This window comes from Chaetodon auriga, chromosome 16 (genome assembly GCF_051107435.1).
Source record: "Chaetodon auriga isolate fChaAug3 chromosome 16, fChaAug3.hap1, whole genome shotgun sequence".
Lineage (NCBI taxonomy): Eukaryota > Metazoa > Chordata > Actinopteri > Chaetodontiformes > Chaetodontidae > Chaetodon > Chaetodon auriga.
Window position 1 is genome coordinate 2,808,245 of NC_135089.1, and position 11,363 is coordinate 2,819,607.

An 11,363-nucleotide genomic window follows, 5' to 3' on the forward strand; every position below is an offset into this window, starting at 1 on the left:
GCGACTAACCTTCGTTAGATAGTAGACAGACTGCTGGAAGGTGAACATGATGACTTCCTCTAGGACTGTCATGGCTTCCTCACAAGCTCCGCGAGTGGAGGACATCTCAGAGTCCAACAGACCTGACAACACACACAAACCAATTTTAAAAACACATACTGTACGACACACTGCAGGTCTACCAACTGTGAGCATGACGGAGGTAAAAAAGCTAAAGGCAGCAATGCATTTTTGTCTACCTTCGTCGTCCTGGTCCTGCCTCCAGGGCAGCAGCTGAGGGACTTCATGCTGGATGAAGTGCAGCAGTTCGATGGAGTTGGCCATCCACAGCACCAGTGGCTGCAGACCCGGGATCAGTTCCTCCATGCTGAGCAGCTGAAGATGCTCAGGCTGCCCGTCACTGGAGCTCCTGATGTTCAAACACAGTGATTTTATTGCCTTTTTCGTGAGTCATTAACTAATTCAGATGTCAAAATCTGATTGAAGCTTGTCTAACATCCAGAATCGAATACTGGAATGCACTTTTCTCTGCCGACCCATGAGAGGTCACAACAGCTGATGTCCTGACGTCAGTCTTTGCATTGGCTAGCTGTTTTTAGAGTTAACAAAAAATCTTTTGTACGTGTGTCATAATCTAAGCCTGTGACTCTAAAACACACGGAAGTAGACTCTGTTTCTGTTTATTCTTGATTTAACCTAGTTTGATTTAACTTCCTCTAATATTTCTGCACATCAGCAAAATCTAATGTAGAGTTACAGCAACTTTCCACTCTTCCTTATGAAGCCGCTGTTCATGTTACTGCTTTCCTTCTATGACAATTCTAAATGTCTGCTGTGAATAAGTATGAGCCTCCTGTTGGCGAACTGTGCTGAAATTCTGAGATGAATCTATTTGTTTTACAACTAGAAGTTAATCAACAAGACATTTGATGATAAAGCACAGCAGATACCGTGCTCATGAGAAAGCTCTCAGCTGCTGTTACTGTCTTAGAGAAGAGACTGTGGGAAATTCTCTCTCTGCACAGCATGCATTTAAATCAACTCATTGTTTTCTGAAGGAGCACACAGTTGTAAAATCAGACTTTAACGCCTCTTTTATTCAGACAGTAAATCTCGAGGTGTCATGTGTCATATAACTCTCTGTGGCAGGTCATTGTCATGTATTTCTGGGACATTCTGGAAACGTTTGTGGTTTGTCTACTCACGTTTCTGGCTGGAGTGCTGCAAGTTCCTTTGTCTTCTCCTGAGAGGGAGAACACGCAAAGAAAATATCAATTTCATCCATGCATTACCAGCAAACATCAACCGTCTGATGTAGATTTCATCCAACCATAACGGCACATTTGATAACTTATCATTCTTCATCACACTCAGGGAAATATAGTGCTAAAGACACTTATTAACACTGCTTATTTGAGATTCTCTGGAACAAAACGTCAATTATCTGATGTCAGGAAGAGCAGAGCTTCATGCTTACCCACATAACGAGCTGGATCTGGCTGGCAATCCGGAGCAGCAGCTGTCTGAAGTGTGTCAGCTGGAAGGTGGAGGCTGAGTGCTGGATGCACAGGCTCAGCAGGAAAGCAGGTGTCAGCTTTGGTTCATTTCCACTGGGGTCCACCACATCCAAAATCTCCTGTAGAACCCTCTGCTCCTGCTCCAGCTCATACCTTACCAAAGCCTCTGTGCCTTCCAGGTCCCTCCAACGAGGTGGTAAAGGCTTCCTTGGAAGCTTCCTGATGGTGATGGTGGAGCCGCATGATAAACAAGAGGATGACGTCTTTGTGTCAGAGTTCGGGCAGAGTCTGGTCATCCAGGGTGGAGTCTGGAAGGATCGTGATGTGCTGGTAGGATCCTTAAACATGAAAAGGTAGTGTTTTCCCAAACCAACCAAGTCCCCCGGGTTCAGTTCCACCTCCTCTTTAAGAAGGAAACCATTCCTGGTCACAGGAGCGCCGTGGAGGGGCTTCAGCATCGTCAGTGTCTTTCTGTGGTCCCCTGTGGAGGTTGGGATGCTAGATTCCAGGCGTCTGACACAGCAGTGTTGAGGCAACACATCGGGAGCGAAGAGAAGGATGTCGACCTTTAATCTCTCCTCATCTTCTCCGTTATAGTGCTCCCTGCAGCAGCCAAAAATGGTGGTGGTCCCACTCATCAGGTAGATGACAAAGTCCTGCAAAAAACGTGCCTTGTTTAATTAAAGGCTGTAGCTAACATTTATTTTTGGTATCAATTCATCTGCCATTCATTTTTCTCGATTAATATATGAATCATCTGGTCTATAAAATGGCACTTTTCTCGGATTAGCGGTCCAAAACGCAAAGACACAAATATAATCAGTTCACATGAGTCAAAACAAAACCATAGCAAATCAAAGTTAACTTCTGGCACTTACACAATTAATTATTTGGTGTATAAATAACAAAAAAATGGTCAACAGACATCTTCAATTGTCTTGTTTCTTCCAAACAACAGCCTATTTATGGTCAATGCTGATTAAAGCAAATAACTTTAATTAAGTAAAGAAATTAATCATTTTTTATTATTAACATGTTACAAGGATTTTAAAAAGCTAGCCAGTTTTTTAATGCCCCCCAAAAGGAGGATGATAAAAATCTACATCCTAGTAATTAATATTTTGACAGCAGAATCAAACTGTTTACTGTTTACCTTCACTTCATTACAATACGTTTGTTGTTCCAAGTACTTGACCTCTTTCTTTACAGGATTGTAAAATGGCAATAAAGTATGTCGATGAATAGATATTACTTTACAGTTGACTACAATTATTCCTTCTTCCTTCTTCCTCGATGGACACTCGTTGTCTGAGCATGCGAGCATAAACAAAGCTTCAAAGCCTCCTGAGGATGAAATTCAGGACTGTCTGCACCTATTAATTATTAATCCATTATCAAAACAGTCGCTGATAATTTTTTTGTTCAGTGACTAATCCACAAATTGTTTCAGATCTAGTTTAACCCCAGATTCTTGATGCAAAACCCTGAACATCAGTGTGTGGGATGGGATTGATTTTCTTGCGTAACATTCTGGAAGTGACCCAGCAGTGCGCGTGTGAACAGCAGCGGGAGAACCACCTGCACCGGCAGTGTGAGGCGAGACAGGAAAGGAAGGGCTTACGAGTGAGACATCAGTGATGTCCATGACCTCCAAGTCACCACATTAAGACTATTAGGCATGCAGTGATACCGTATCATCTGTGCTGGTAGGAGCCAAGCAGTCTGACAGGCCTGGGAGCAGCAACGCAACAGCCTGTCACAAAGCAGTATACACCTGCCTTGTTTCTTTGCTTTGGCTCTGGGTTCACTGAGTAACATTTGGCCTGCTGCAGTTCCTGGTCTGCTCGGGTGCTACCAGTATCCTGCACAGTCAGCAATCTCCACCAGCGGGGATAAACAACATTGCGAGAAAGAGCTTCCTGTTCCTGGGAATGGGCCGTGCTAAAGCCACAGCGTGACTCTCTGGTTTACTGAGAAAAGTGAGCCGTGTGCGCTTGTTATTCAAACTGCATCACACACACATCAGCGTGGGACACGCGTGGGACGTGATATTTTAGAAACTGGTTTCAGAGGAGGCATAGTTTAAAACCCTGAACACATATAGTGGTATGTAGATTACAACACACCCGTTTAAGTGCCCCCCTCCCACTGAGTTTGTTTGTATACTCTAAGAATAGCTTCTGTGTAGTCTATCCTCTACAGTGTGTCTTTAATCGGGGTTATCTCCTTGTTTTAAACTTCCTGAGCAGGTTTACTTCTGACTGTGTGGTGAACACTCTGTTCCTTGTCCTTCCACTGGGACATGATGACAGTCAGCTCGTCCTGTCCTGGTCAGCTTCGAGCAAAGAGTCACTTCTGTTTCACTCTGAGCTGCAGGACAACACAGCTCTGTAGTCCACTTCAGCATGCACTGAATCCATTCTGAGAAATCCACAGTGCAGCTCTGAGTGTTTCCTTCCTCTCTGGCCTGTTAGAACCACCTGTGTTACCAAAGCTCTCCTCTCTGATTCCGGGATTTTCTCCTTGAGGTTCTTAACGTAAGACGTTCAATCCAACACTCTTGTGTCCCTGTTTACACCACGTCGCCGCATATAAGCTTCTGTTTGACTCTGCCAAACGCTGCCAGGACACCCTCAAGGATCTTGTCAGGTCTTCAGTGACCTTATTACGATAGAGTCCTCCCTTCTTCAGGAACAAACTTTCCACTACACAACAATTTAATCTATTGATAGCTAAGAGAAACCATTCATCTAGACATGCTTTTCACATACTGCACGCAGCCAGTGTAACTGCTCTGCTGCTGACAGACGGGTGAATGAAGAAGGATATAAATACTAAATACTAAAATACACATTCAAGTGTTTATAAGAAAAAATAATTGTTCTACTGTAAGTAATCAACTGTGTAAGTTTGATGGTGATATATGGTTAAAATCTTTATCTCTATTGATCTGTAGTGTTCCTTGCCAGAAATCTAGTGCTGTTTGTAGACCAGTGAATATTTGCACATATCATTGTGATTAAAGTGTAATCTCAACCATTTTCCCAATAATAACAGTTTACTAATACTTTACTTTCCTTTAAAGACAACGAAACACTGTTTTACTGAAAAGTTCTTAGTCAAAGGCTTAAACATCTGATCACACACATAGCACACTGAGCTGTCTTTAGTTCTTGTTATTTACACATTTTTCTGTTAAAAGTAATTATACAGAGCTTCATCAATTAATTTCACAGCATACATCAATGTTTAAAATACTGTTTTATCCACTGCAAGCCCATTAGCACATTAGCTGATACATAATTGGGTAGTACTTCTCTTCCTCCCTCCCTCACCTGTCTGTGGCTGTATCCCTGCAGCAGGAGGAAGTACGGGAAGTCAAAGGGCGGGTGAATGGAGTACTGGGTGGTGTTGTCGTCACTGCTCTCCGTCTCCTCCTTCTCCATGCCAAGCCGCAGGACCTCCTTGTCAGCCTCTGCCTCAGGATCCTCTCTGAGCGCACTCTGTCGGGCTCGGCTGGCCTCCTTCCCCATCGCAGACAGATCCATCTCACTCAAACTTCTCCAGATGCCGAGTCCGTCCACGTCCTCCCCGCTGCCGTCCACAAACAGTGAGGTCACTCTGGAACGGCTCTTCTGCAGCTTACGAGCCTGAGCATTGATGCCTGGATGGACAAGACGACAGTGTGTTAAAGAAATGAAAAAGACGCAAAAGATCACAAAAAAATCGAAGATGAGGACAGAATACACAATAAAAAGGATTTCAGGGGATTTCCACAATTCATGCAAACTTTTTTTTTTTTTTTCAACAACAACCTCCTAGCTTGCAACCTACACACTGATCTGTGCTGAACATGGAAAGTTACCCTAAGCCAAAGCTGCCTGCTAACGCTACAAACAACAAACCAGCAGCTGTTACCTTTTCTTTTGTGGGCACTTTAATGCCAGGGCTCACCTCAAACTGTGATAACTCATGAATAAGGAGCATTTCCCCTCCAAGACAGCAAAAGACATTTCTTTGCAAAGTAATATGAACCTTGTATTTTCTTTCTAGAAGAAGAAGATACTGACACAGACTAACATTAAACTTCACATCTAATGCTGATTCAGTGAAAGCATGCACAGCTTTCCAAAAACAACCTACATTTTTATCACCAAAAAGTTGCCAAAATACTTCTGCTTTGCACAGTCTGTGGAACTATCTTTACTGGAGTAAAATAAAAAGTCCAAATACATTCAAAATAAGCCTCTTTGGTTTTGTTAGTAGTAAGTAAGAATTCAAATCACTCTACTCAATCAAACAGACGCCAGCATGACGGTTCACTGCACTGGCACCAATTCAAATGAAACATAACCAGAGGAAAGAGAGGAAATGTGCGGGGAAAGTGAGATGTGACCACCTCTATCTGATACCAACAGCCGCTGTGTCGACCTGACGTAACACAAACACTATTCAGCTCGTTTGGAGCCATTAAGCACCATGGAATGTCCACAGAGCCCGGCTTCACACCCGCAGCTCTGCTGCTCTTATCAGCTGTGGAAGTGGGTGTTTTCCACATTGTTCAGCACCACTGTGACAGACTGGGCTCAGTGCCTAAAAACCCACACTGTAGAGGTAAAGGGCAGTTTCCTCTGCTCCATGAGAGGAGAGGAGGGTGGATCACACATGACAGAACGATGACTACTAGGGTCTGACGGATAATGACCAGCACTGATATGATAGGCTGTAATTACTGAGTGCTGATATTCTTCCAATTTCAGCATTTTTATGGCATAAAATGTAAGTTGTCACACTTTCAAACAGCATTAGGACCATAATGGGCCAATAAAAGCCACAGAGCAAAACCTACAATTAAAAAAATGTAAGGAATACCTCAACATTTTGGGAAATACACACACTCACTTTCCTTCTAAGAGTTAGATGAGAGGATTGATAGCTGTCACTTATTTGTATTAGATTGAGTCATCAGCAAGTTAGCTTAGCATAAAGACTGGAAACAGGGAAAATCAGTGAGACTCGCTCTGTCCAAAAATAACAAAATGCTCTTACTGGCACCTTTTAAACTCACTAGCTAACATGCAACTTGTTTGTTTGATCTGTACAAAAACAGGAGAGTTAAAGCGACATTTTGCAATTTACACATCGTCTTTTTGGACAGTTTAAACAAACAAGATAATGTTAATTAATGAGCTTTAGAGGTGCTGGAAGTGTTTTTTTGTCACCTTTGACAGAGTCCTGCAAGCTGTTTCTCCCTGTTTCCAGTCCTTGCCCTAAGATAAGCTAACTGGCTGCTGACTCTACCTTCATATTTAAAGTACAGATAAAGCACAGAGAGCGGTATCCATGTTATCATCTCACACTCACTAACAAAGGGCATAAATGTTTTTCTCTAATAATTACTAATAATCACAAATTAGTACTGATTAAATAGCCAGTACTGCTGAAGTAGTACATTCATCTAGTGCAGAGAGAACCACAACAAACTTGTGCCAATGTCAACAGGGCCGCTAAGTTCCAGTTTGCAGGAAGTGAGCTCTGACAGAAAGAATAACAGAGCAGCGAGTGGCCACATACTGGCAGCTACAGGTCCAGTGGGAAGAGCCGCCCGGTGCCTCGATGTTTCACGGGGCCCTAATGGGCCCTTGCAATAAAACAAAGATAAGAGTGAGGCCGCATTGACCTCCTCTATCCCTCACTGCAGCTTTTGTTTCCTCTTGACCTCTCTCACATGCCTGCCATCTCCCCTGTTCTAGCTGGTGATAAGCTGGACAATGAAGGCTGTTAGCCTGCAATAAGAGACAAGGATAAAGGCTCCCCATGCCACCACAACAGAGACTGAGTGATTGATTACCCAGGCGTAAGGATGTGAGGGTCACTGAGTTGTATCTACGTCACTGAAGATGGTTAGATGTGTGTTTTTAAAGAGAGTACGCACAGTATTTTGTCTCTGAAGAAGCCAAGGGACAAAAGCTATGAAGGTATTAGCAGACATGTATACCTGCTGTGACTGTGTCTCTGTCCTTCAAACTTTGCTCTTCAACGCTCGCTTTCAGCTGAATTTCAAAACGCCTGGAGAAGCCCTCCTTGGGTTTCCAAAGTGACTGCAGCATGAGGGGCTTCTCATTGTCTCCCACCACCCGGAAACACTCCCTCTTCCACTGGTTATCTGTGCCCGTCTGGCCAATGACATCGCAGAGCACGTAGTCACTGGCATCTTCTTTTTCCAGGCAGTACCTGAACAACAAAAGCAGAAATTTAGACGCAACGACCACAGAGTGGCAGGGGATGTTAAAGCACCTGGAATCTTTTTTCTGATCAACAGTCCAAACACTAAATATATTCACTTTACAATAGTATAAAATAAAGCAGCATGTCCACAAAATTCAAAACGCACCACTGGTACTGCACATATCTAATAAGGAGCATCACAAAAAAATATCAAATCCTCCAAAAAATCCAGTTCTGAATACATCTAAGGCAAGATTTAAGTCGTCCAGTTGAAGGCTGTTCAGTGGTGCAGGAGATCTAAGAGGTGGTGAGTCATTTCACATGCTTCAAAGCTAATGCTTGCTGACTGATCCATTCAACTGATCCTGGAGTTTTTCCTGACTTACATCTTTCACCTAAAACTGAGGCTGTAAGATGTAGTCTAGCTAACATATATTAACCCCATCCCAAATTTAAAATGCAATACGACTCACACACCAGTTGAATGAAATCCCTCACCTCTCCAAGGCCTCCTTCACCAGCTCCTTTGCGCTGGACTGTGTGGTGGCCAACACGCTCTTATAGTTGGTCCCCTGACAGATGTCGCTGCCAAAGATCTTCAGGATGCCAGGGACAGACATCTGACTGGACAGCTCTGCCGGGTCGTCCGCAGCCTGGAGGTCACTTGCCAGGGTCCCGCTGCCCAACCCCTGGCCGCGGCGCCCACCATCCCGCAGGTTGGGGCTGTGGTTGAAAACAGTTGAAAGCCTGTTATTGTGACGACGGATTTTGCTCTTGGCTGGCTGCCGGACACCCACGCTCTCCGTGGAGCGAACGGTGCTGTCTGAGTTGTTTGACCTGAGAGGGAACAGAGGAGAGGACAGTGAGACGCTGTGAAGTGACAAGTCTTAAAGTCAGCGTCCTTTCTATGCAACACTATTTCTCAAGTGCAATACAACATATGACAACATATGGGCAGGAGGATTTTTAGGGCATTTAGTATTTTTATAACCTGTACATAATGTATATATACATAGTTCTTTTCCTGTTCTGTATACTTTTCTCTCTTGACCCATCTGTGCCACTGTTTTTGCTTTTTGTCATACTTGCTGGCTGTAACGACTTAATTTCCCCAGTGTGGGATCAATAAAGTCTAATCTTTTCTTATCTTAAATATACACATTCTGTGTAAGTACCTATAGTGGCTTTTTCATATCTAGGCAGGTCAAACTCTTTATGAAATAGTCAATCTGTGTCTGACTGTGCACAGTGATTTCTGGGTAAATGAAAAGATTAAAATGTGACCTCAAATCCGATCATCATTTGGTATCACAAAAACAGATATTAGTTGTTTTTTCCCTGAGTTATTTGTAATTTATATGTAATAATCTTTTCCTATGACATTGTAATATATATCAGGCGGATTTCATACTCCTTAAAATATGAATTTAGTGGGTTTAGGTGGGTTTATCTCCACTATATGTCACACACAAGGCAAAAAGGAAGTGTTCATGAACTTTATAAAAGCTGCAGCACTGCAGTGAAAAAGTGATCATGACAACTACCTTTAATCTCAACTGATGAAGCCATAGTACGGGCGGTTTAACTGATTTTCACACTAGCTGTCACAGTCAGTGTTTATATGGTACATACGGAGGTGTTAGCACTCAGGTGCGGAGGGACTTACTGGACAGATCCATTGCTGGGTTTCCTCCCCAGTTTGGCCAGGCGCTTCTTCGGAGAGCGGATCAGTAAACCCACGGGGAAGTTCAGGGCTTGTTTATTGACGTGGCTGCTTCTCTCCTCCGAAATCATTATTGTTTTCAATTCACCTGAACGCAACAAAAGTACTGGAACAGTTGAGATATCCACAAAATAGCATTCTTCGGCGCTAGCTAGCTTAGTGATGAAAACTTGTCGGCGCGAGAGCCTTTTCCAGATAACAGTCCACCTCCGACTCCAAAACACTCAAAAATCACAGAAAGGTGTGTAAATACTCCAACAGTATACCTGTATCCATTCGACAGAAGTGGTGAAAGTTATTTGAGATGTTCGCTTCGTAAATGAGATGAACTAACGTTAACGGTTCCCATTCCCACTCGAGTTAACTTGGAAGAAAACCCAAAGAAACGTCGGTTCAAACTCCCACATCAGTTTTCTTCAGGATAAAATCCAAACTGACGTTAAAGTTTAGCGGAAGAAACACAAGCTGCGACATTTTCACGCGTCGTTTGTTCACTCCTGACGGGGACAACGAGAAGAGGGACCACCTGGTCCATAACAACCGCAGGATCCGTTAACTCCGTCCGCCCGTGCGCGTGGAGACTGAATGAAGAGGGAACCTGCTGCCGCGGGAGGCACGAGCCACTACAGCTGACGTCACCGCAGCGTCACGCGTATGGTCCGCGAGGAGGCGGGACAAACACACACTGATCCAAGTCTGCGAGGAGGCTTCAGCTTCTCCCTTAAAATGTTCAATTACGTGAAATATGGACGTTAAATATGAAGAATATATGATTTACTTAAAGACTGTAAATAAGTACAAGTTTGAGGTACTTGTACTTTACTTAAATATCTTTTTTTTTTTTAGTATTAGTACTTACACCACTACATTTCAAAGGGAAACTACATTTACATGACAGCTGAGTTACTCAGAGTTAAGCTAACCACATTTATTCTCTTACACCTGCAATGACTATTTTTGAGGCATTTGTTGATATGGTGGCACTGAATGTTAGCAAACGGCAGCTTATTCACAGATCCAACAGTTAAGGAGCAGCATGATGATCATTTTGTCGTGTTTGTGCTGTCTGATGAATGTCAGTCCCGTGTTCGCTGTCTTTAGCTCTGTTTTTGGTTTCCATGACCTCCTGAGGGAAACATCTGGCTCTTTAGCAGCTAAACGATCCACTGTGTTCAGCAGCTCGTCTGTCTGCTGAGCAAACAGTTGTTTTTTAGAGCTGCATCTCTGAAAACAGCTGCCTGCTGCAGCTGAAAACATCATTACGAGAGTGGAGAGGGAACCAAAGCAGTAAAGCTGTGGCGGGGTTGCTAAACAAGGAGCTGAAACTCACTGTAAAATCCTTTAAAGCTGATGGAAGCTGCAGATTCAGCTGATAATTCACAGGTTCATCACATCAAGCGACAATGGTATTATAAAAACACTCATTACAGGCCTTTAATGCATTACTCTGCTGATACTGTACTTCCATAAAAACACAAAATGCAGATGCAAAAACAATGATAATCATAACAGACGATGTGGAGATATCCTGACTTTAGTCCCTCGCACGCATTAAGCTTGGAAAATGTTGGATCAATTTCCATAATAAATAACATTTCTATCTCTAAATCTGGAACGCTCCCTCCAGAACCACAAAAGACATAACACACCTGTTTCCACAGGCCCCTTTAAAGCTGTGTTCATTAATTTCTGACCACTTGGGGCCAAAACATTGCAGAAAACATCCATCTAAGGGGCCAACGGGTCATGCTTGAAAAGAACTAGTTTGGTAGTTTTGCTCAAAGTGTTGACTGACTGTGCTGGAAGGTGAAAGTATTTACAGCTGCTCTGAACTGAATGCTGAATGTGGGTATGAACGGTGGCCGTCACAGAGAGGAAGGAAGATGAAATATTTA

The 11,363-nt window shown here is 43.2% G+C and overlaps 1 protein-coding gene across 1 annotated transcript in view; it reads right to left on the reverse strand.

Annotated features, from left to right (window-relative positions):
* The window catches only part of radil2a (Ras association and DIL domains 2a), a 28,576-nt gene extending 18,595 nt beyond the window's left edge, over positions 1-9,981 (reverse strand). The window contains exons 1-8 of the mRNA XM_076753307.1: positions 9,412-9,981; positions 8,244-8,582; positions 7,516-7,751; positions 4,853-5,181; positions 1,478-2,173; positions 1,206-1,243; positions 240-409; positions 10-122 (exon numbers count right to left, since the gene is read on the reverse strand). Coding sequence (XP_076609422.1) covers positions 10-122; positions 240-409; positions 1,206-1,243; positions 1,478-2,173; positions 4,853-5,181; positions 7,516-7,751; positions 8,244-8,582; positions 9,412-9,539 — 2,049 coding nt within the window. The 5' untranslated portion in view covers positions 9,540-9,981. The remainder of the gene's footprint in view (positions 1-9; positions 123-239; positions 410-1,205; positions 1,244-1,477; positions 2,174-4,852; positions 5,182-7,515; positions 7,752-8,243; positions 8,583-9,411) is intronic.
* Between the last annotated feature and the right edge of the window lie 1,382 nt (positions 9,982-11,363).